At 44.7% G+C, this 25,846-nt stretch overlaps 1 protein-coding gene and 1 long non-coding RNA gene across 2 annotated transcripts in view; one reads left to right on the top strand and one right to left on the bottom strand.

Moving 5' to 3' along the window:
- Positions 1-18,326, top strand: part of PRCP (prolylcarboxypeptidase) — a 33,777-nt gene extending 15,451 nt beyond the window's left edge. Inside the window, exons 2-9 of the mRNA XM_035329564.1 lie at positions 794-934; positions 2,022-2,123; positions 2,421-2,602; positions 3,348-3,505; positions 7,981-8,153; positions 8,574-8,738; positions 10,151-10,338; positions 17,605-18,326. Of these exons, the coding sequence (XP_035185455.1) occupies positions 794-934; positions 2,022-2,123; positions 2,421-2,602; positions 3,348-3,505; positions 7,981-8,153; positions 8,574-8,738; positions 10,151-10,338; positions 17,605-17,809 (1,314 nt within the window). The 3' untranslated portion in view covers positions 17,810-18,326. The remainder of the gene's footprint in view (positions 1-793; positions 935-2,021; positions 2,124-2,420; positions 2,603-3,347; positions 3,506-7,980; positions 8,154-8,573; positions 8,739-10,150; positions 10,339-17,604) is intronic.
- Positions 18,327-21,252: 2,926 nt separating this feature from the next.
- The window catches only part of LOC118168909, a 16,826-nt gene continuing 12,232 nt past the window's right edge, over positions 21,253-25,846 (bottom strand). The window contains exon 2 of the long non-coding RNA XR_004751856.1: positions 21,253-21,515. This is a non-coding gene — a long non-coding RNA (uncharacterized LOC118168909). The remainder of the gene's footprint in view (positions 21,516-25,846) is intronic.

The raw sequence follows: 25,846 nt of genomic DNA, 5'->3' as shown, positions 1-25,846 counted from the left end.
CAGGGAGCTAACTTGTAAAAGCAATTTCAATAAACCTTCCAGTACAGATGAACGTCTGGGGATGGGTCAAGGGGGATAGTGCATATGAATAAAACTGAAAAACTGACCTTATGAGTTGAGAATAAATTTCTCAGTCAAAATACAGTGTTAGCTTTATTGTCTCAATTTGTATATATATATTCTTACAATATTTCTAGGGCAGTAGAAAGAAGGAGTTGTGGAAGCTATGTGATTTACTGAAAATTGCAAGGAGAGAAGGAGGAGAAGTTGTTAAAACTATCTGAAAAATCTGTCAATTACACAAGATCTGCAGAGGATTAGTGTTTTTCTAACAGTAAAAAGGACCTACTCTAACAGGAATATTTTTACAATCCAATCTTATGACAAAAGGGGTGGCTTTTAAACAAATGGTAAAATTAGTAAGGAATTTTCCGAAGACATTCAACACTGCAGGACAATGGCTGTATTTGCTTGTTAAGTTTTATTAAATCAGACTGATCTGTTATGATTTGCTTGTTCTTCTGAATGTATTTACATATCATGTTAAGAATGATACTATAAAAATGTTCTTATCTCTAAATTTTGCCTTCATTGTATAGACCTGTAATTTTTGTTGGCTTCCTTATAAGGCTGAAGAATTTTGATGCATTAGGAATCTAAGAATATCAATTTGTCACTTCTCATCTTACAGAGGAAACATTTATTTTTCCCCTTTGCAAAGTGACTGTCAGCACTTACAGTGGACTCCATGATTGCTTTTAGCTGTCTGTGATGTTGTTCCTTGTTTTGACAGATTGATCACTTTGGCTTTGATGAAAACCTTACGTTCCAGCAGCGGTATCTGATAGCAGATCAGCACTGGAAGAAAGACAATGGACCGATACTGTTCTATACAGGCAATGAAGGAGACATCACGTGGTTCTGCAACAACACAGTATGTATAAAACAGATCCTTGATTTTTTGAATTACATTCCTTCTTTCCAGCAGTGGCCTAGTGGAAAAATCAGGAAGAAGGAGGAAGACAATATCAGAATATTATTTAAAGAGAAGTTTGCAATGGCTTTATGACAGCTACAGGAGAGTAAGCTGAAAAAAAAGTATAGGAGAAATTTTAGGGCATTTGGGGATCCTATCTGAAGCTCACAGAAATCAAAGGGGAGCGCTTCCTTGAGCTGTGAAGAAAACTTACAGGGGAAACACTCTGTGGTGTCTCAACATAAGGATGTAAAAGCTTGAACCCATTGCATCAATCCCATTACTTCAGAATGCTTCTGAGTGAAATGAGAGGTTTTGATGATTGTTTTGTTTGTATCTGAGAAAAAAGTGAAGTGAGATTCAGCTGGCCAGACATCAAGGATAGATGATGCCTGTTCCCTCACAAAACCCATACAAAATTTTTGTTTCCCTGACAAATGCAGGACGCAGTGTGTGGGCATTTTTCAGCCACTTCCATAGAAAGTCCACTGCCACAGCAGAGGTGATGTCCTGGGCCTGGAGGAAGTGAGGGTTGCTTACACACTGCTCTGTCAGCAGGTGATAGCTGGTGGGTGGTAACATGCTGCTGTCAACAAGTTATAACAAGTTGTCCTAGTTACTTATTAGTTGAAAATAAGCGTTTCAGTGCTCTAGATTGTTTATTGCCAAACATTTCTTTCTGTAATACAGTCCTAACTCAAATGCATGCTTTTCTCCTGTTGTGTTGTTTGATGTCCTGTGGATTAAGCTTGTTAATCCTGCCATAGGAGTTCTGGCAGGATTGCCCAAGTATATTCACAAAACAACGTTGCTTAATGTTTTGTGGCTTTTTTTGGGGGGTATACTTGCCTATCTCTGGGCCTACCTTCTCTATTTTTTTCTATAAAGATGCTTTCAAACCAAATTGCGCTCTGCCTTTCTGGTTGTGTTTTGATAGTGATATTTTGCTAATCAAAGAATAAGATTTGAGGTACAATAGATGGAAAGTAAAGACTTTGCAAGTGATTAACTTAATGTGTTTAAATGTGCGTTTTCCCCCAACCAGGGTTTTATGTGGGATGTGGCTGAAGAACTTAATGCCATGTTAGTATTTGCTGAACATAGATATTATGGAGAATCATTGCCATTTGGAAATGAATCTTTCAGTGTAAGTGTCTACTTTCTTCTTTACATGTGTTCTATACAAAAAGAATTGTTATACTTGTCAGTGCAAATACGGCTTGCCTGAGTAAGATGTGCTAGAAGCACACAACTATCCTATTTTTATAACTACTAATTCTAAATTAACAAACCACAAGCCAGAATCTTCTAGCACTTCAAAGGACGCCTGTAACAAATGTTTAGTTTATCCAGCAGCTTTACAACTCAACAGCTATTCAAGTGGAGAAAGATTGCTGCTGGATATCGCTCCAATGCTGTATATGACCCATGTTCTTTGTCTCAGGATTCCAAGCATCTGAACTACCTGACATCTGAACAAGCTCTGGCAGACTTTGCAGTACTAATTGAATACTTAAAGGAGACCATTGCAGGAGCCCGTTACAGTCCTGTCATAGCTATTGGAGGATCTTATGGAGGGATGCTCGCAGCCTGGTTTCGGATGAAATACCCCCATGTGGTGGTTGGGTGAGTGTACTTGTTCTGCTCAAACACAGAGCAGGCATTTGTTACTTCAGTGCTATAAATGTTACAGTAGTGGGATAAATACTGTAATTGAAGCAAGCTTGAATTTTTCACTATTTGGAGGTCGCTCTGAATTTGGGAAGAGTATTTCTGAATATTGTCTACCACAAAAAGACAGCTGTAGGCCAACAGGTACTGGATGGTGTGTACTTCCAGAGATGCGTATTAAGACTTCTAAGTAATAATTCTGAATGCTAACTTTTCCCCTAATTTCTCTAGGGTCACCAGAAATTCTGGTGATTTGAGGCAGGTGTGTGAGTGCCTTAGTTATTCTCTAGCAAACACAATTAGTGATTTGCTCACCTTTGCCTGCTGGAGAGCTGTTTCTTGTGGGCAAGGGCTCTGTCTTCAGTTGAGTTAGTACAATGCCTAGTGAGAAAGCTTACTTCTGTTATTTGTTGTTCTCATGTAGCAGTTATGTCTGTCTGAACTTATACTTCATGTATTTAGTGACTTCTTTGTGCTACTGTCCAAAACTTGTAACCTTCAGCAGGCTTTGCATACAGGCCTACAGAAGAATTTTGCAACATTGTGATTAGTTCAGGAAGGGGTGAGTGCCTCGCTGAATTATAAATGCTACTTAAATAGTGGCTGTAGGGAAAGTGTTGCCCAGAGGATAGAAATTCACTTTGCAGGGGTTCAGGATGCATGTGTTTCTCAAAAAAATCTGTTCTGTATCCATTTGTAGAGCTCTGGCAGCCTCTGCCCCAATCTGGCAGTTTGGTGATTTGGTTCCCTGTGGTGCTTACTTCACTGTAGTAACTAATGATTTCAAAAAGAGTGGGACTGGCTGCTCAGAAAGTATCCGGAATTCCTGGAGTGCCATTAACCACCTTTCCTCAACAGGTAAGACCTCACCAATATGCATTTAAAGGGTCATAACATTCAGGATAATGTTATGACTTCATAAAATCAGTGAGTTTGCTTCATAACTTTAGTGTGTGGATGTATTTTTGGTGGTGATGAGTTTATTAAAACACATTCTTAGTAGTAAAACCTGACAACTGCGTTCATTGTTATTTTATGAATGTCTGTTTTGTTGGATCATGTGCTTTATTCACATATGGCAGGACTTGGAATCCAGGTCAAACACTCCTGAGATCAGACAAGAGCTGACTCCCAGGCTAGAACCTCAATGTTTGTATTCCTTCCTGACAAAGTAGGAAAGATGATTTGTTTCTAAGAAGAAAATAAAAAAAAAACACAACCCAAAACAACAACAAAAAAAAACTGAACTACCAACTGAGGCAATCAAGTATAGGAAATTGCTACAGTCCTTATAGCACTAGTTTTAGTGCTAAGGTGAATATATCAGATGAGGTCTCTGCATGGTTTGTGAATTAAAAAGTAAAAAAAAAATAATAATAATAATAAAAATCTTGCTACCTTCAGCACACTGAAGAGATCCTGGTATGCTGAGTTAACCAATTCAAGTCAGAGAAGCTGAACTGGAGAGGTTCTAGACCAGATAATATAGTGACAGCAAAGGCAAGGGGAGTCCTCAGAGATCTGAGATTGCTTTTTGAGATGGCTTGTTGGAAACAAGCAAGGCAACCTACCCCCTGCATTGCTACATCATTTGTCAAAAAAAAAAAAAGGTTTTTGTAATGGGGGGCTCCCTCCTGAAAGGGACAGAGGGCTCAATATGCCAACCGGACCCAACCTGCAGGGAAGTCTGTTGCCTCCCTGGGGCTTGGGTGAGAGACTTTGCTAAGAAAGTCAAGCGCTTGCTACAGCCTTCTGACTACTACCAGCTACTGGTATTCCAGGCTGGTAATGATGAGGTAGCAGTGAGAAGTCTGAGAGAGATCAAAAGGGACTTTAGGGCTTTGGGGCGATTACTTAAAGGATCAGGGGCACAGGTTGTGTTTGCCTCTGTCCTTCTGGTAGGGGGGATCGATGCCGACAGGTGGGCTCATCACATTAATATGTGCTATTGGGACTGGTGCAGCCAGCAGAACTTTGGGTTTTTCAATCACAGGAAGGTCTACGCTACACCAGGCCTGCTGGCACCAGGTGGGATGCGCCTCTCTCAGAGAGGGGTGAGGATTTTTGGTCAGGAGTTGGCAGGGCTGATAGATAGGGCTTTAAAATAGAGTCGAAGGGAGAAGGGGATAAAACCAGGCACACCGGTGAAGACCTAAGGGATGGTATGCTAGAATCAGGGACTGTGTGCCAGTGAGGTCCTTCAGTCAGATCCACAAGGTGCTGCGTGTAGGGAGGTACATTTGAAGTGCTACTACAGAAACACGTGAAGTATGAGAAATAAAATGGAAGAGCTAGAAGTCTTGGCCTGGTCCCACAGCAACGACATCATCAGCATAAGCGAAACCTGGTGGGATGAGTCCTGTAGCTGGTGTGTTGCAATAGATGGTTACAGGCTCTTCAGGAGGGACAGGCAGGGCAGGTGAGGTGGCAGGGTGGCGATGTATGTGAAGCATGGGCTGGACTATGTGGAACTTCAGGTTGGCGATGGCAAAGTTGAGAGCCTCTGGGTAAGGATTAAGGGATGAACAAATAAAGGGGATGTTGTTGTGGGAGTCTATTACAGACCACCTGGCCAGGATGACAACGCTGATGAATAATTCTTTGCAGAACTAAGAGATGCCTTGAGATCAACTCCCCTTGTCCTTACAGGGGATTTCAACTTCCCAGATGTCAGCTGGGATCAGCACACAGCTGACACGAGCAAGTCCATGAGGTTCATAAAGCACCTAGTTGATAACTTCTTGGTGCAGGTGCTAAGGGAGCCAACTAGGAAAGGTGCCCTCCTAGATCTGTTGCTAGAGAAGAGGGAGACGTGCCAATTGGCAGCTGTCTCGGTCATAGTGACCATGAAGTGGTTGAGTTCAGAATTTATGGTGACTGAAGGAAAACTGCCACCAAAACTTCAGCACTGGATATGGGGAAAGCAGACTTCAGGCTGCTCAGGGAACTAGTCAGCAAGGTTCCCTGGGAAACTGCTTTTGAAGGCATTGGCGTCCATCAGTGCTGGTCAATCTTTAAGCACTGACTCCTAAAAGCACAAGATTGGGCAATTCCAAAATATCAGAAGACAGGCAGGCGGGGCAGGAGGCCAGCCTGGCTGACCAGGGATCTTCTGTTGGAGCATAGGTGAAAAAAGAAAGTGTATGGCTGCTGGAAGGAGGGTCAGGCAATGAGGAAGGAATACAGGGGTGCTTTTCGTGTTTGCAGGGAGAAAACTTGTGTGGCCAAAGCCCAATTAGAGTTGAAGCTGGCCATGTCTGTGGGAGACAATAAAAAAGGTTTTTAGATATGTGAACAGAAAAACGAGAACCAAAGAAAACACAGGTCCACTACTTGATGGGGAAGGTCTCGTCACAGACAATGACATAGGCATAGCAGAGACGCTTAATGCATTCTTTGCCTCTGTCTTAAACATTGATGATGGGCTTCAGGACCCAGGGTGCCCCTAGCTGGAGGACCATGATGGTGGGAATGACAAACTCCCCACCAACCCTGAACATGTGCGGGATTTGCTGCTCCACCTGGATCCATACAAGTCCATGGGTCTGGATGGTATACATCCCATGGTGCGTAAAGAGCTGGCTGATGTCATTGTGGGACCTCTCTCAGTTATTTTTCAATGATCTTGGGAATCTGGAGAGGTCTTGGTAGACTGGAAGCTGGCAAATGTCGTGCCAATTTTCAAGAAGGGTCAGAAAGAAGACCCTGGTAATTACAGGCCTGTCAGTCTCACGTCAGTGCCTGGTAAAATTATGGAGAAGATGATTCTTGAAGTTATTGAAGTGCACCTGGGGGACAATGCAGTCATTGGTCCCAGCCAACATGGGTTCATGAGGTCCTGCATAACAAATTTGATTTCCTTTTCTAGTAAGATTACCCATCTAGTCAACCAAGGGAAACCAGCTGATGTGATCTTTTTGGACTTCAGCAAAGCTTTTGACATGGTTTCCCATAGGATCCTACTGGACAAAATGTCCAGGATACAGCTTAACAAAAACATCATACGATGGGTGAGCAATTGGCTGATGGGCAGGGCTCAAAGGGTTGTGGTAAATGAGGCCACATCCGGCTGGTGGATGGTCACTAATGGGGCCCCTCAAGGCTCCATTTTAGGGCCAGTCTTCTTCAATGTTTTTATAAATGATTTGGATGTAAGACTAGAAGGTGTTTTGAGCAGATTTGCCGATAACACCAGACTCGGAGGAGTTGAGGACTCTGGTGGAAAGGTGTTGCAGAGAGATCTGGACAGATTGGAGAGCTGGGCAATCACCAACCACATGAAGTTTAACAAAAGCAAGTGCCGGGTCCTGCACCTGGGACGGGGCAACCCTGGCTATCCATACAGACTGGGCGACAAGATGCTGGATTACAGCCCTACAGAGAGGGTTGACAGCAAGTTGAATATGAGCAAGCAGTGTGCCCTGGCAGCCAGGAGGGCCAACCATATCCTGGGGTGCATCAAGCACGGCATCATTAGTCATTACTAGTCAGTTGAGGAAAGTGATTGTCCTGTTCTACTCTGTGCTGGTGTGGCCTCACCTTGAGTACTGTGTGCAGTTCTGGGCACCCCAGTACAAAAAGGACATTCAACTGTTGGAGAGTTTCCAGAGGAGGGTGATGAAGATGGTGAAGGGCCTGGAGGGGAAGACATATGAGGAGCTGCTGAGGTCACTGGGCCTGTTCAGCCTGGAGAAGAGGAGGCTGAGGGGGGACCTCATCGCAGTCTACAACTTCCTCGTTAGGGGTAGTGGCGAGGCAGGTGACCTATTCTCCATAAACACCAGTGATAGGACCTGCGGGAATGGTGTTAAGCTGAGGCAGGGGAAATTTAGACTGGATATCAGGAAGAGGTTCTTCACCGAGAGGGTGGTTGTGCACTGGAACAGGCTCCCCAGTGAAGCAGTCACTTCACCGAGTCTGTCTGAATTTAAGAAGAGATTGGACTGTGCACTTAGTCACATGGTCTAAACATTTGGGTAGACCTGTGCGGTGCCAGGAGTTGGACTTGATGATCCTTACGGGTCCCTTCCAACTCGGGATGTTCTATGATTCTATGAAACTTTTGTTTTCTGGAAGAAGAGAGCCCTGATGTTTCCTGTCAAAAAGATGCCAAATGACTTGTACATCCCTTCTTTAACATAACATTATCTTAACATCCATTCAGGTTGTGTTTCTCTTTACTTAAAGATGCTGACTAAATTTTGATCTGCTCTGCTTGTGTGCATGGGGGGTAACTTCACTCAGCATAAATGATCTGGTGAAAATACTTAACATAGGTCAGTTGTGCTACTATTAATACATTTACTGTCTTTTTTTATATTTTTATATTAAAGATGCAGGTTTACAATGGCTTTCCAGCACATTTCATTTGTGCAGCCCATTAAAAAATCTTCAGGATGCTGCTATGTTGAAAAGTTGGCTGAGTGAAACGTGGGTAGACTTGGCTATGGTGGACTATCCCTATAAAGCTGACTTCTTACAGCCTCTGCCAGCTTGGCCTGTACAGGTAATTGAGGACTGTCTTGGAGGATTGATTAAAGCTTGGACTGTTAAAGTCTCTTCCACTTAGTTTAATTCTCTCCTTGCCTGTATCTTTTCCTGTATTTTTGGATCTGTAGAGCCAACATGGCTGAAAAAAGGGGAATGGGGCAGTCCCTTCTTGTACATCAGCTGGTTTGTTGACTGCCACAGGTTGCGTCAAGAGCCAAGAATTTTAATTGGGAAATGTAATATTTTGGTTGCTTGCATTACATGCACTGCACAAATGGAATATGGCTTGATGATAATGCTCAGGGTATGTCATCACATAGATGCTTTCTGGTGGTGGTTTGGATATACTTTGAAGATGAAACTGATGTCCTGTCAGGTGTTGTGTGTTTACCTGTATTCTTGCAGACCGAGACCCCATCTCTCCTCTTCATTGTAGGAAGTTTGCAAGTTCTTGAAGGATCCCAGTCTCTCTGACAAACTGTTGCTGCAGAATGTTTACCAGGCAGTGAACGTCTACTACAATTATTCAGGAGAAGCCTCATGCTTTGACATGTCTGAGACGGCAACAAAGAATCTTGGTCAGTTGGGTTGGTACTATCAGGTATGCACTCTGTCCTTTCACTTGTAACTTAGTGAGGTTTTTTGGACTAGAGGTGATGGCAATCGCCATGTCAATAGGTTGGACCAGATATAAATTGATGGGGCTGCACAAGCATCAGTAAGGACTCTGCCTGTTTATACACTGCTTTAAACAGAACCCAGGTCTTTGAAAATAAAAAGTTGGATCTAGAACTGAAAATTAATGGTATTACAATAACATTTCATAGACAGTATCAAGGACATGTCACGTTTTCAGATGTTCTCTAAACAAAATCACAAGCTGTATCTCTCTGTCTGGCTTAGAACTTGAACTCTTTCTTATGCGTGACTTTTATCATTAGTCTTATAAAAAGCAATCACTGTGGAAAACAGGATAACCAGTTGAAATATTGCTACTGATGTTTACCCTGTAGAAAACGGGTGGGGAGAGGGAAATAAGTACTACTATAGTAGAATCATAGAATATCCCGAGTTGGAAGGGACCCATAAGGATCATCAAGTCCAAGTAAAGCAACTTACTTCCTGATGATAGTGAGCTTGAGGGGGAAGTACGATTGTAGTGAAGAGGGCAAGGCATGACAGAGAAGCTACTTTCCCAGGAGGTTTAGATTGTCTTTGATTGTTGAGTTTCAGCTCTTCACGTTGACTAGAAAGGGATGTACAGAAGCAGCATCTTAGTCTTCTATTTCCCTGAGACTGCACCCCTCAAGCCCACTGTCTGTACAAATATGTCAGGATATGCTGATACTGATTTCTTTCAACTAATTATCCTGTACCTAACTGAGACACAATCTTCCCCTTCACATACTACAGGGATCTGTAATTTTATTAAGGTCTCCAGGGCATTCTGCTCTTTCTGTCTCAAAGTGAGCACACATAGCACTTAGTGTTCAGCCTCTCCACTGAAGAGAAGAGCCAGTGATGCCAGAAACAAGGTATAAAAATCAGTGTTCAGACTGTCACCATCTGCTCTTGGCTACTCTCCTATTTCTCCTGTGCTCCCGACAGCACCAGGAGATGTGTAGGCTTTTAAGTTACTCTCTGACACAGGCAGGAGGGACACCATGTGGGTAACAAAAGTATGGCAGCTGGACTCATAAAAATGCATTCAATCTGCAGCTTGTTGGAGGTTGCCTGCTTCTGAAGGCTTGGGGGGAAAGACACAAGTAGGCATAGACTGAGTTAGCACCCACCATGGCAATTAGTCTATGTGGCTTCCAGGCGATACCTTTTTGTTCTTCCTCTCTAGTATCACTAAGGTCAGGAAATGGTTCTTGCATGGAAGATGAAGCTTATGCTTGACACCTGTGTTGTGATAGTTTGATAATTACCAGTCATGTTTTGTTTGTGCTCTTTAAGTGCTGCACAAATGGTTATGGGACAGTCTCATCTTGTTGTTCTGCTCTCTTCCAGGTTTGCACTGAGATGGTGATGCCCATGTGCACAGATGGTGTCAATGACATGTTTGAACCTCAGAAATGGGACTTTGATGCACTTTCAGAAGAATGCTTCAGGTTATGGGGAGTGAGACCTCGCCCCTCTTGGGTTCTTTCTATGTACGGAGGGAAGAACATCAGCTCACACAGCAACATCATTTTCAGGTGAGCCTTGTTTCAGAGTTGTCTTCCACCAGTTTGGTCCGTCAGTACTACTGTGTGGGTTGGCACAGGTAGGCAGCAGGAATAATCACAGACCTATGGCTAAAATGCGAAGAGTGAATTTATTTTTGTTGCACCTTCCACATTTGGAAAGGCACTGAGAAACTCTGCTTAGTGACAGCTCTGGGAGGAGGTAAGATGAGGAGTATCAGAGCATGAGAGGGGGAGACTACTAGAATCACTTCCTTCACTCCCTGAGGCAGGCCCAAAAGACAGACAGGGTAGTCCCAAAGCTGGGGGGAAAAAAGGAAACGTTAAAGGAAACAGATGGCTGACCACATAGAACTAAAGGGTAAGGGGCAATGGTGACAATTTCCTGCCCAGGGCAGCAGGGATGTCTCCTCAGTAACTATCCTGCCTTCCCAGGTGCCCTCATGCAATAGGTATGAGACTCTGCAAGTGGAACTAAACAATATTGATGAAGACAGTTCATCTGGGCTTGGAGGCCTCATTGATGTTAAAGAGCTTCAGCAAACTAAAAAAGACAGGTCGTTGTCATAGGAGACTCCCTTCTGAAGGGAGCAGAAGGCCCAATATGCAGGTTGAATACTTCATAGGGAATTCTGCTGCCTCCCTGGGGTTAGAGATGTGAAGAGAAAGCTTCCTACCCTGGTGCAGCCCCATCTGTTACTGATTTTTCAGGTAGGCAGCAATGAAGCTCCAACACAAAGTCCCAAGGCCCTCTTGCCCTCAGACAACTGGTTTAAGGGATCAGGAGCAGAAGTAGTGTTCTCCTCCATTCCTCCAGTTGCAGGTAGTGATGAGGAGAGAAACAGAGCCAGCAGACCAATACCTGGTTCCAGGCCTGGTGTCCCTGTCAGCACTTGGGATTTTTGATTATGGGTCATTCTACATGATACCAGGCCTGCTGACAGCAGATGGGATAGACCTATCTCAAAAAGGGGAAAAGGATTTTTGCACAAGAGTTAACAGGGCTCATTGAAAGGGTTGTAAACTCGATTTCAGGGGAGGAAAATTGATAAAACCAGGCTTGCTAGAAACAAAGCACCCTGGTGGGTGACACACCAATGTTTGTGGGACAGTGTGCTAGCAAAGTCCTTTGGTCCCCTTTCCCAGTGGAGGTATGAGATGGAGAGCCATGTCACAGCAAAGACAAGGTATATTGATGGGTTAAAAATCACTGAAGTGCCTGAGAATGATTCTGTAGGAATTTGGGCTTCCACACACACTCCCTCCAAGAGGTGATGGGGGTTGTTAGCCCAGCTGGAGTGCATCTACACCAATGCATGCAGCATGGGCAACAAACAGAAGGAACTGGATGCCTAGCACCAGGCTGTGCTACCTGGTGCAGTAGCACTGGATGTTAGGGACTGTTTGGATTGTCTTGGGAGTAATAATGGTGATGACAGGGTTGAATGTTTATGGATAAGAATTGGGGGAAGGCCAGTGAGGCAGATATCCTGGTGGGTGTCTGTTATAGACCACCTAACCAGGCCAAAGAGGCAGACAAAACATTCTACAAGCAGCTGGGAGAAGTCTCACAATAGCTAGCCCTTGTTCTCACGGAGGACTTCACCTTACCAGATGTCTGACTGTGGAGAATCTGCATCCTTTATTGGATGTGAGGGGGAAAATATAGAGACAAGAGATGAGGAGAAGGCTGAGGTACTTACTGCCTTCTTTGCCTCAGTCTTTAGCAGCAAGACCAGTTGTTCTCTGGGTACTCAGCCCCCTGACCTGATAGATACTGACAGGGAGCAGAAGAGGTGCAAGTGTGGATCTACTTGAGGGTAGGAGGGCTCTGCAGAGGGATCTGGATAGGCTGGATCGATGGGCTGAGGCCAACTGTATGAGGTTCAAGAAAGCCAAGTGCCAGGTCCTGCACTTGGGGCACAACAACCCCCTGTGGTGCCATAGGTTGGGGGAAGAGTGGCTGGAAAGCTGCCATTCAGGAAAGGACCTGAGGGTAGTGGTTGATAGCTGGCTGAATTGAGCCAGCAGTGTTTTCAGGTGCAGCAGCATCCTGGCTTGTACCAGAGTGTGTGGCCAGCAGGCCTTTTAATTCCTTGTAGTTATGCTGCAGTAGTCAACTGTTAACGTAATGGTAAGTAACAATGGTACCTTACCATAGCACTACCTCAGCTGCTATCATTTGGTGGCAAATAGAGGGACTGTGTTTATATCCCTGAGGCAATATTTGAAAAGTATATTGCTTTTGTTACCAGGTAAAGGCAAACTAGTCTTGGCTTTGTGAAGCAATGGCTATTGAGAAGAAAGCATTAGCAAGATCTATTGCCACCTTCCAGGGTTGTAAATTTTCACAAATTTTGCCTATGAGAGTAATCATGTCTGGAGACCGTAACTGCAAGTGGTGGGGGTGACTTTATTCAATTCTCTATAGTCTACACTCATTCCCCAAGTGCTGATCTTTGAACAGGCCAAATAGGATTATTAGAAGCAATCATGTTTTCTTTAACAATTCCCTCTTGTTGTGCGTGAATAGTTTGAGTAACTTCCTCCCCCACCCCCAAATGTGATACTGTTTTACAGTTACCACCTTGGCAGGCACAGGCAGCACGACAAGATCCCATTTTGGGAATCCATTCAAAGCCATTATACATGAACTAACAAATCCCACTTGCAATGTCCCAAAGCATAAATAACCATTTAGTGTTTCAACTGTTTGTCCTGCCAACACTTTAATACCCTAAATACATCTGTTAACACTGTTGTGGCAAATAGGATGGTATTTCCTATTGTGAAACTAACCTTAGCTGCGATGATGGGGGTGGGATTTCTTCCAATCTCAGATCTGTGATGTGGCTTCTTTACAACTCATATTACTGTGCACTGCAGGAACTTCAGCCCCACTAGCCATCAGAGCTAATGCACACAAAATCCCTCCAGACTGCTGCTTTATAGTTAAAGGAATGTAGGGGTGTCAGTCCCCCTCACCTTAGGAGGGTACAGTGGTGGCAATTCTGGGGGACCTGCCAAAGCTTCATTTCTGCTGTTTTGACATTTGCCAAGTTTGGGTACTTTTAACCCATTCCTTCCCCCACTTACTGAGTAGCAAAAGCATCTGTCTCCAGCCTCCCAGCTGAATAAATGATGGGAGTGCTTTGTGTTGCTCTTGAGAGTAAAATGGTCAATCTACAGTGGCCAAAGAAGCCAACTGTTCTGTCACTGCCTGGGGAACTCTAAAAGAAGAGTCTGGGCTGGGATTCTGCCAAATGTAATTTTCTTCCCCTGTGGATTTCTTCTTATCTTGTGGCCAAAGTCCAGGTTTCCCATGCTGGTAAATCTGTCTAGCTTTTCAAGAAGCCAAGCACCGTCTCTTCCACATAAAAGGAAAGTCTAAACAAGCTCTAGCTATAACACAGGATCTTGGTCACTGCAATTGTTGCTGTGGGTGATAGCCTTGTGGAAGGCTGGCGTGGTGTTCCCCTTTCTCTTTGATTTCAAGTTTGTCTGAAAGTCTGAATGTTTTTATATGGACAAAATGTAAAATAAATGTTTGTCTAGTACAAAAACTAGTTGATGCTGTTTGCTGTCTACTCAAAACCATTACTTATTTTTAAGGTTAAACTCTGCTCAGCTTTCTATAAAGGAAGGTTTATACAGTTACACTTCTGCTGTGAGGCGATGCTTATTTTGAACAGCTTAATACTGGCTGCTTGTGACACTGTTATGTGGCAGAGAGACTTTTAATAAATGCAGCCAAAGCCTGTGCCCTCAGGAGTTCTGACTCTGTACTGATTGTCCATGGCAGGCAGCTCCTGGATATATTCTTCCATGCTCTGCCTCACATCGTGCAAGGCCTTTTCAGAGAAAAACGCATAAAATAAGAATCAGAATTAGTCTGTTGGACTTGGTAAACAGCTGTGTATTTTGAAGTAAAAGTCCTCAGTGGAATTAGGGATTATTCTCTGGATCTGTTAACGTTGGTCTGTTTGGCTCCAAAAGCCCTGTTGCTTTTCTCTCATTTGATTCTTGCTGTTCCTGTACCAGCAGGATATATGCTCTAGAGTGAGGAAAAAAAATTCCAAAAAGGGTAGAATGGCTCTTTAGTTAAAAAATAAAAATGGCCTAACTTAATTTCTACAGTGTTGTTTATTTCCAAGGCTTCACAGATCTGTACAGCAGAAATTGGCTTTGTAAGTGATAGACAAGCAAACAAATCTAGTGGTTAAGAATTTATGCTAGCCAAAGGAGGTTGAAATGAGAAAAGCTTGAAAGCAACTAACTGAATGAAAAAGTAGTGCTGTACACACAGAGCTTTGGATCTCAAGCTGTGTTGTTTCTCTTCAAACAAACACATTGTCAACACTGTACATCTTATATAAGAGCCTTTTATCCCCCAACACCACAGAGTGCTTTACAAAAACAATAAATAAAAATACCCCTATGTCTATCAGAGGATGTGGCTCCCTGGGGAGTAAAAAGCACTGCATTAATGTTGAGGAACTTGCACAGCAATTTAACACAGGAAGAGAAGACCACTGCATCTCAATAGAACCACTCTAGGGTGGATTTATCTGCAGTGGGGTTTGCCTAGGATACTCCAGCTCTTGTTGCTGTTCCTCCCTCCAGGAGCAGTACATCTCTCTGCAGACCCATGCTGAGGTGTACATATCACACCTCTTCAGTACCTTCTTGCAGACACCTGATTGAGCTTTTCTTAGCGTGTGAGTGCTTACGTAGGCTGTAGACAGATACTGCTTGCCTATCATGGGCAGAGCGTTTTTATTACAACACTGTTTTGAGGAGATGGGGGTTTTCAGAACTGCCATTTCTCTTCCAGCAGCTTCCACTCCTGATGCTCTTACAGGCGTGTGCTTTGTGCTTGGTGTGGAAATGCTGCAGAGCGGAGGAAATGATGCTTTAATGCCCTCTATGCTTGTAGTGGCAGAGAGCTTGGAGCAGTTGGTAGCATCTCACCGATAGCCAGTGGTAGTCAAGATTGGCCCAGGTGTGAATGGGAATTTGACTTGAGATTACAAACTCTAGTAGAAATAGACTCTTTCATTTAGGGAGGTTTAGAAAAAAAAATAATCCTTGCTATAGCCTTGGAAGGTGACAGGTTGAATGTATTTAGATGAACTGGGCTTGCATTTCTTGTACCTTGCATTCAGAAATACCCCAACTTTTATCAGACAGTACAAACAGTCTAAAAATACAGTTCTTTCAATCTGTGAGGATCATACTTGGGCTTGTAGGCTTTGAAATTGAGGTACCCACCTCTCCAGTTCTGTACTGGAGAGGGAGAGGCAGGAAGTGGGGTCTCTGTTTTGAAAGATGCTAGAGCTGTTTGCAGAAGAAACACTTTTTTGAGGGGGAAAAAAATCAGAAAAAGAAGAGAAGGTAAATCAATGTCTGGCTGAAGACAAAGGTGAGAAAAGTTCAGGAAACAGAACTGCGGAGGATGTACATATTTAAAAAAAAATGCATGAGCAGTGCTCGTAAGGTTGTGCAAAACCTCTCGTGCTGGGTAGGGCTGGAGGGCTGAGGAGGCTCTAAAGAGATGATCAGAAAGGAAACTTGCTGGGGGATAGGTGGGACCCTGGTTATGCTCTCAGGGAAGTATGATGAATTGAAAACAGGACCGGCATGCTGATATTTTGCATTGAAGCGTATTGTTCTGAAGCCATTCTTGCCTGACCACTGCTAGAAATAAAATGCTGAATTATTTTTCTACTTCTGAATGCATCAGGAAACTTCCACACTGCGAGATGGGCAACTGATCACTCATTTGCATGCTTAGCTTTAACATATAAATAATCCATTTCAGTTGGTGCTGAATTACCTTGTCCTTTAAGCCTCAGGATGATTTTGGGGTGAGCCCTGTGTTCCCCTTCCCCTCATCAAGTACCACTTCTCAAAGTGCGTCAGTGCCTCTGCTGCCATCATTTGGCAGGAGCCGCAGAGGATGCAGCCAGCAGCTCCTAAAAAAGCCAGAGATTGTTATTTTCTTGCAGCATGTTTAGTTTCCACATGACTGGGACCAAAAGATCCAAGTCCATGCACATCTTGGGTATCTCAGCAACTCATCCCCCTGTTGCCAAGGTGCTCTGCTGATTCAGATGACCTTTTAAATCAAATGCTTTATAGTTATTGGGCAGCTCTGTATGCTTTTTGTTTTGCAGTTACAAAATGTTTCTTACTTGCAGCCATATTTAGAACCACTGAAAAATAAGAACTATGAAGATAGTCTCCTTGTTCAGAGGAGAAACAAATGAACTATTAGACTCAATCAGATTTTTACTTAGTATTTCTACAAACACTTTTTCACTTGTTTTGTCTGTGATTTGCAGTGCTACCAGTGTGGTGTTTTTCTAGCTGTGTATCTCTGTGTACCAGGGTGTTTTGATTTTTCTTAGATCCTTTGAGAAACTGGCATATATTTATCCTTCTAGAAACAGGCCTATATTTAATGTTTCCTTTTGTGAGCAGGTCAGTGCGTTATGCGAGGAACTGATCTAGGTTTGCGTAGTTTCATAAGTATACAGAAGTTGCTTTCTTTGTGCATGGACTGCACATGAGGACTGCACATGAGGAAGAAGGTTGAAATAAAGGAAAATAACCCAGTAATCCCTATCACCTCCTAAGTCCAAAAGTAGGAAAAAAAAGATGCAAAACTCTTCCCAGTTCAGCCATTGGCTTGCTCCATGGACCAGGTGCTACTCCGTGAACCTGAACTACACTGCAAGAAATGCTTTCATTGACCTGGGGATGAGTAGTAAATTGCATCAGATTCTTCCTGTCACAGAGAAAGTTTTTGGAGACAGAATTCTGTGGAATGTTTTATAGTAATTTGGTTATTAGAGAAAAAGTAAGTAACGAAAGGTCCAAGCATTTCTCTGCAAAAGAGAGTTTGGTACCTAGCTGAGAACAAAAGGTAGAACTTCCTGAAAATTCTGCTCTGAAGGGTCCTGTTGGTTGTTAGCTTACAGCAGCTTGTGAGGAAGGAAAGCAAAAAGCTTTGATTTGGGAACTGAGCATGTCTTGCTGCGGGGGACCTGGACCTTTTTATGACAAAGATGGGTGGCGGTATATCTATCTCCAGAGGCTGTGATGCTGTTGTAGGTTATTGTGGGAATCAGCAGATGACTGGTGATGGCAGCATAGCCAGGGGCTTGGAGGCAAGGCTGAGGTCTGTTTCTGATAGTACATATGGTTGAAGGTCAGTGTGGATGGGTTGCTGACTTCTGTGCAAATGTACCCTAATGAAGCATTGTTTCCTTATAGCAATGGTGGCCTGGATCCGTGGTCTGCAGGTGGGGTGACCCAGAACATCAGCGATTCCCTCGTGGCCATCATGATCCCAGATGGAGCTCATCACCTGGACCTGCGCAGCCACAACCCTCGTGACCCCAAATCTGTGCAGCAAGCTCGGGTCTTGGAAGTCCACTACATGAAGCAGTGGATTGAAAAGGCCAGGCACAAGCACTGAAGTGATACTGTGATAACTGTGGCCTTTATACCTCTGCTGGCTTTGCTGGGAGCAGGGCCAGGCCTTAACACAGACGCTCTGAACATTTCACTCCTGCTTCTTCATCTGTGCTGCAGCGCTGGCCATTGCTTGTGCCCATGGGAGAAGCAGGTGGTAGACAGATGGGAGGGTGTTATCAGAGAACAAACTTTAGAGAATAAAGTGCATGGACTGAGCTGCTTGCTGTGCCTTGCTTTCCTCTTCTGCTCTTCCCAAATGCTGTACCTTAGGGTAGAGTGCCTCTTCTAGGCTTGATGCCTTCCTTGCTTGCTAGGTTACTGTCCTGACTGCTGGTATATACAATGGATTAAATGGCAGTGCTGTTTACATTGATGATCAAAATCCTGTTGCATTCAGTGGTATTGAATTTTGGACATCCTCTGCTGGTGTAAATTATCATGGCAGGGGCACAGGGAGAACGAGGGAACAGAAGTCACATCTTCCTGAGATGTGTGCTGGAGAGGTAGGGAAGGCATGGGTGAAAACTGGCTGTGCAGTTTGTAAGGAAACTGAACAGCCCCTAACCTTTGGAATCAGTACTGGAAAAAAACATATTTTAAATTGTAATTTTCTGGCAACTTACTAATCAAAGCTGCCTTTGGTGGTTTTTCCATTCTGTACTGTGCTGAAGGGTCAGGGCTGGGCCCGGACTCCCTCTGCTAATAACTGGCTGAGCCTGTGCAGTCCGTATCAGGGTTTTGAAGTTTAACATGAAGTTTAACAAAAGCAAGTGCTGGGTCCTGCACCTGGGACGGGGCAACCCTGGCTGTGCATACAGACTGGGCAACAAGACGCTGGAGAGTAGCCCTGCAGAGAGGGGTCTGGGGGCTGCAGCTGACAGCAAGTTGAATATGAGCCAGCAGTGTGCCCTGGCAGCCAGGAGGGCCAACCGTATCCTGGGGTGCATCAAGCACAGCATCGCTGGTAGGGCAAGTGAAGTGATCGTCCTGCTCTGCTCTGCGCTGGTGCGACCTCACCTCGAGTACTGTGTCCAGTTCTGGGCACATCAGTACAAAAAGGACATTCAACTGTTGGAGAGTTTCCAGAGGAGGGCGACAAAGGTGGTGAAGGGCCTGGAGGGGATGGTGTATGAAGAGCAGCTGAGGTCACTGGGGTGTTCAGCCTGGAGAAGAGGAGGCTGAGGGGGGACCTCATCGCGGTCTACAACTTCCTCATTAGGGGTAGTGGCGAGGCGGGTGACCTGTTCTCCATAAACACCAGTGACAGGACCTGCAGGAACGGGGTTAAGCTGAGGCAGGGGAAGTTTAGACTGGATATCAGGAAGAGGTTCTTCACCGAGAGGGTGGTTGTGCACTGGAACAGGCTCCCCAGTGAAGCAGTCACTGCACCAAGTCTGTCTGAATTTAAGAAACGTGACTGTGCACTTAGTCACATGGTCTAAACTTTTGGGTACACCCAGGAGTTGGACTTGATGATCCTTACGGGTCCCTTCCAACTCGGAATATTCTGTGATTCTATGGTTTTATTTCTTCCTTTGCTGTTTGTCCTAATCCTGGAATATCTGCCACTGTGATGACAGTTGCCAAAGAATAAACTGTAATTTGTGTGTGTGTGTGTGTGCCTCCCACAAACATTTAGCTTTTTTCAAATCAGGAAGCTTTTGAAGCTATTCTCTTGAAGAGCAAATGTGACACTTGTGCTGGCTAGATCTTATGAAGCGACAAATAATTCGGGCTGTGCCTTGTGTGGGTTTCCCCCTCCCCCCCCATTCTCTGTATTGTTCAAATTCTGCATGATCTGTTTGCTGATGGCTCTTCAATAAAAGCCTTTAAAAAAAAGTTTGCGGGACAAACTATTCAAAACACAGAATGCAGCTATCCTCTTGGAGCAGCCTAAAGCATGATGCTGAGCTCAACAAGCCAGGTGCACTGGGCTTTCTGTAAGGCTTCCAAAACAGACAAACTGCCCTGATTCATGAGACAGCATATTTGACGTTAATAAATGGCTGGGGCAGTCCCCTCGTTTTCCAGCTTTGGCTTCATTCACACTGGAGCCCTTCTTCAGAAAGGCTTCTTTGCAGTTTAAAGGACAACTCCATTTCAGAAAGACTTGGGCAAGGCTTGTTGTCCCCAGGCTCTTAAAATTCCAACTCTGTTGAAAAATTTTCTCAGCTTTGATGATATGCCTGATGGTTGAGTATTTTCCTAAGACACCAGGTGGCCTTTTCTGTTTCCAGTCTCCTCCCACCCTCTGGGAACAAACCAAACCCAACACTGAAATTTTATATTTGAATACACTCCTGTGCATCTTCTCTTCCCAACAGAGTTCCTGGCATTCCCTCATCTTGCTCCAGTGTGTTAAAAATAGCGCTTATGTTCAGATTTGCTGAATCTGAACTTTTCATGCTCTGTCTTGAGCAAGGTAATTACATTGGAGAATATAAAGAGCAAGATGAGAGAAGGACAACAGGGGGAAGAGGAAGAGCTATGTAAGAACATGCCTGAAACCTGTTCCCTTGAAAGCTTTTGGTAATCTCTGTTCCAATAAGTCCATTTTTTTGGTACTGTGATGTAAATGTATGCCAATCTCTTGTGTACTTTGTAATGACACGGTGGCCTTGAATTTTCTGTCAATTTAATTTTGACAAATTAAATGTTTTTTTCATAAACTGAGTTACAGTCAAGTTTTTAGAAACACCATTGTACCTGTATGTGTTAATTAATGCATAGTAATAGCTGAAAGGCAAGGAATGAAATTTACAAGGGTAGACATAAATTTGGGAATTACAATTGGTTTGAAACTGGGCAAGCAAGAGTCTGGTCCAACTGCTCCCACTGACTGCTCTGAGTGCCAGTTCTGGGATAAACTCTTCTACGTTGAGTGGAGAAGGACGTGGGGATTTTCATGCAGTGAACAGCCAAATTAACAGCCACTGTCTGTCTTAATTAGCTCACGTCTCTTCCTCCTCTCTTTCCCCTGCTAGCAACTTACTGTCTCAGGAAACAATTTATTGTTTGTTGTTTGGAAAACACTTTATAGTTTCAATGAGAATAAGTAATTTAAGCTTTCATTCCTCCTTTCATAAGCAGAAAAGTGTGCCTTCAGGGAAACTTCTCTTTAAAAAATAATCAAAAAAAAAAAACCTGCCATTTTGAGTTGTGAGGCATTACATTTAAAACCAAAAATTGTTTAGTTTTGTCATTTTTTTTCCCCTAAATCTTACTATCCACTCAGCTTTGGTCTGAGACTGTCTGATTGCAGTGCACTTTGGATCAGGTTTTTACTGCTTGGACCAGCTTATGAATTAGGTGACTGGCTTTCTGCTTTTATTAATCATTCTTCATTTTTACTTTTTTTTTTTTTTTTTTTTTTTTCCCTTGCATAGTTGAAACCTTAAAGGTGTTATTTATCACAGGCATTCAGACCTCATCTGAAGAACTATGCAGTCCCAACCAAGTAAGTGCTTCCCACGTGCCAGCGATGATGTGTCGGGCAGCGGGGCCCAGGCACTTGCTGGGCTGGATGGGGCTGCACAGCCCTAGGAGTTCACTGGGGAGGCTGAGGCTGAAGGGTCTTGGGAGGAGCTAAGTGCCCTTTGGCCACTAATTGTTGTGTTTGTAGGTAATTTCAGTTTTGAAGACACATACTGTGTCGTCAAAGGAAGCTATAGAAAGGAAAGCCCCTTTGGGAACCTGGATTGGGATTTCTGTTATCGGAGAAGTGTATGCAAAGTGGAATGCAGGGCAAGTTTTGCTTCCTAGGTTAGCTGTGCATCAGCTGTGTTACAGGCAAATGTCTGTACTTTACTTAAATGGATTTTTTTTTTTTTTTTTTACTTTTAAAAAGACTATTTTGTGGTTTGAACCCAACCTCTAAATGAGTCAAAAGGAATTGTCAATGACCTAGAGAGCTCTCTGTACATCACAGACTTGCATGCTGACAGATACAGTTGCACCTTCCAGGACTAGTGGTGGTTTCCTTGTCTGTCTGACAGTGAGGAGGATGGCGGCAATCCCCTGAACACGGGTTTGGGAGAGAGCACGAGGAACCATGTACTCCGAGCCTACCTCAGGGAAGGACCTGCTAAGGTGCCTTAGCTGTTCTGGATGGGCGATGGGTGCTGGTTTTTTCTCTTCCCTGTAAAGCCAGGAGATCATCACTGCTGTGCTGTCTGCAGCCACTGTAATAGGTGGCACATGTTTGCGACACCGTGCATGTAGGAGAAAACTCCAACTACCATAAAAATCTTTATTTTAAAAAATACCATCTGAAACTGCTCAGACTGATGGTATTTGCACTCAGTCTTGACCAGCCGAAGGAATGAACCTCAGTAAAAGACTGCAGTGGGGGCAGGTCTGCACTGCTGGAACAATAAAGTAGGTGCTTGCAGAGCTGAGCAGGCAATGCATTCGTCATGTTCCTTAAAATGCACTGCTGAAAAGCTGCTCCTTAAAATACAAATCTTTCTGGAGCTGAAATTTTGTACGTGATTTTTACTGCCTACGAGCAATTTATAAATGGTCATTGGAGGAATTTGTTTGAATCCCATTGCACTTCCATCTCTGTCATTTCCTTGTGTGTTTTAAAATCACAACCTCGGTTTTACAAAAATAACTGCTCACAAATCCAGCTTCTTTAAGACTATCAATGTTAAATAAAATAGTCTGTTTTGGCAATGCAGGTTCACAGAAAATGTGTGTTACCTCACATTACCTGAGCAGTGAGGCAACAGCAAAAGTTCAGAACTGAGGATGATACCTGGGATAAATTTATAGTGCTTCAGTGCTTTTCAAAATTTCCATTCTACTGTTTAAAAAATGACAACTGTTTTACCATTTTAAAGATGCTGAGCATCTGCTTGCACCTTCCACTGAAATGAGTGACCTGTGCTCCTGCGTCATTCTGGTTCCTCAATTTCACTGCCTCTAGGTGCTGAGACGTGAGCCTAGACGCCCCAAGTCAGCCTTTCCTTTTTCCCCAGCCCAACTCATTTTCAACGTCAAATCTGAAGTTGTTTGCTCCTTGTGCTTTGGTGTAGATCTTTTCAATAGGATGAGCTTCGTGAAGAATTTGCTGGTTGTAGCATGAGCTCTGTTGCCATCAGCTGACCTTAGGGCTTGTCTGAGCCTGGCTGAGTGGGGACCTGCTCTGTCCCCTCTGCCCCCTTGTGCTGGGGACCCCCACTTGTCCTATGGCATGATGCAGGGACTACAAATGCCCGCAGCAGCGAACAGCAGGAACCTGTCCTGTATTTGTGCTCCCCAAGGCAGTCACCTTATTTTTTGGGTGCCCAGGAAAATCAGCAGGCTGTTGGGGTGCTCTGGTCGTGAGGCGTGGGCATCCCCGCAGTGGGAAACGTGCTCGCCGTGGCTCTCCATGCGGTACCGGGGTGTTCCCTCGCTGGGGAGCAAGTGCTCCTCGGGGAGAGCAGGGCCGGCCCTCCGCTGACGATCTGTACAATCTTTTAGCTCAATCCCCCTGTTTAGAAAGCAGGGGCAGCGAAACACTAAGAGGGGGGATAGCAAATCCCTTCCGTTTGTCTTGTTGTTTTCTAATGTATGCGACCTCTCTGGGTGGTTTAAGCGGTTTAGGTACTTTCTATAAAAGGGATCTTTTAATGACAAAACTAATGTGATTATCTTACCGAGTGTGAGAGGCGTATTCAAGGTTTAAAGAAAATCTGTTAGAATAGCTGAATGTATCTGCTTAATCCTTTCTCTAATGTGGGTGGACAATGCTCTGGGAAGCAATTGGTCTTTCTTTCTTAAGTAAATGCCTGGTCTCCAGAGGTAGGAACTGTTTGCAGCTTTTTATACCCTTACGCTTCACCTTCTAGAGAACACAAAGGCACAGGAGAGAGGCAGGGAGCTTTGAGAGGCCAAGATTTTCCTCAAATAGCTGGGGGTGTAACCAGCCCTGGGCCCATCCTGCAGGCTGCTGAGCACTCTCCACTCCCTTTGACTGCGATGTGAATGGGGGCTCTCCTTTTTTTCTGTCCTGCAAAACCACATCCCTGCAACGCGACACACAGGAGCACCGTCCCCTTTCTGTACAGAGCACTTGGGGAAGCTGATGGCGGCTGCTAAGACTGCAGCAATCTGCCTGGGTCTGTGTGCCAGCGACGCACTTCCCATACAGACCCATTGCCTTTTGGGGAATTCTCCAAGGGGTACAGTCTCTACATTAACCCTTTGGAAAGTTCTTACCCACACAAGGAGAGATGCTGCGGGATGCAGGAGGCTCTCAGCTGGCACCAGCCTGGCATCACTCAGCTGCTCTGCCATTCGTGGGGCTGTGCGTATGGATCTGTGATCTCCCTACGTCCATCTGTGTGCACAGGTCTGTGAAGCGTTAGGAAATCCGATTGTCTGCAAAGGTTAGCAAGATACACGGAACCCCTCTCACCTTGCCGAAGTATTTACCAAAGCAAGTGGTGTCTCTGGGGCTGTTCAGTACATGGATTTGGCTGTAGAGCAGGGACAAACAGGTTGTATTTGGTAACTAGTTATCCAAACACCCTCAAAACAGCACATAAGGAGGAAAAGCATGTTGATCTGCTGCCCTTTTCTGCTGGAGTGAAACGAGCTGCCTCCTTTGGCCACCCACTGCAGAAAGAGTTTTTTAAAGTACAAGAGGTTAGGTTTAGCTTAAATATTTGGAAGAAATTCTTTACTCGGAGGTTGGTGAGGCCCTGGCACAGGCTGCCCAGAGAAGCTGTGGATGCCCCATCCCTGGAGGTGTTCAAGGCCAGGCTGGATGGGGCTTTGAGCAACCTGGTATGGTGGGAGGCGTCCCTGCCCATGGCAGGGGGTTCGAACTAGATGGGCTTTAAGGTCCCTTCCAATCCAAACCACTCTGTGATTCTGTGATTATGTGAAATACAGAGAAAAGAGATGCCTCAAAATCGGCATAGCCTCTCTGTGGAGATGGGCACCGAGCTAACCCTACATGCTTGTCTGGCTACTCTGGGCTGTGGAGTGGTGCTGGGTTGGTTCTCCACTGTGGAGAGAGACAGCATGCAAGGGCTCCGTGCAGAATCTACAAACCAGTCCCAGCTTGTATCACGGTGGGAATTTTTGCAAGGAGGGAAGAGCAGTTCGTAAATGAGGCCTTGGCATCTCCCCAGCAGGCTGCTGCGCGGTCAGCAGTTGCAGGAAGGTTCAGGTTGGAGGGACCTTGGGAGGTGTCTGACCCAACATCCTGCTCGCAGCAGGGTCAGCTGTGGCGTCAGACCAGGCTGCTCAGGGATGTCTCCAGCTGTCTCCTGGAAGCCTCTGAGGAAGGAGCTTGTACAGCCTCTACAGGCAACCTCCTCCACTGCCCACATGGTGGAAAAGTTTTTCATCTAGTCTGAATTTCTTGTTTCAGTTTATACGTCCTGTCTCTTTTCCCCCTACCAGGGGGAAAGTCTGTCTCCCTGATGACCCCTGTAGGCACTGGGGGCTGCTGTTAGGTGCCTCCAGAGCTGTCCCTTCTGCAGGCTGAGCAGGCCCAGCTCCCCCTTCTTCTCACAGGACAAGTGCTCCAGCCCTGAACATCCTGGTGACCTCACCTGAACTCACTCCAATCCATCAATGTCTTTCTTCTAGTGGGAGATCCCAAAGCAGATACAGTATTTGATTTGTGGTCACCAAGAGCCTACTAGAGGGGGGTGATACCTCCCTGGATCTTCTGGCTCTGCTTCTGTTTGTTCAGCCCAGGAAGTGTCTTTGCTGCCAGGACACACAACTGGCTTGTGCACAGCTGATTGTCCACCAGAAGGCCTAAGGCTTCTTCTGCAGAGCTGCTCCTCAGCCCACCTGCACCTCTGCAAGGAGCTCTTCCTTCCCAGGGGCAGGATTTTGTGCTTATTCTGATTGAACATCATGAACTTCTTCTTGTCTCCTTCCTTCAGATTGTCTTGAGCATTTTGACTGTTCACTCCAACTTGGTGTAATCTGCAAGACTAAGAAATGCTGAAGAACTTTAAACCTGAAAACAATGTTTTTTTTTTTCCTTTTCCTTTTCCTTTTCCTTTTCCTTTTCCTTTTCCTTTTC

This window comes from Oxyura jamaicensis, chromosome 1 (assembly GCF_011077185.1).
Source record: "Oxyura jamaicensis isolate SHBP4307 breed ruddy duck chromosome 1, BPBGC_Ojam_1.0, whole genome shotgun sequence".
Lineage (NCBI taxonomy): Eukaryota > Metazoa > Chordata > Aves > Anseriformes > Anatidae > Oxyura > Oxyura jamaicensis.
This window is presented reverse-complemented; position numbering and strand designations above follow the sequence as displayed.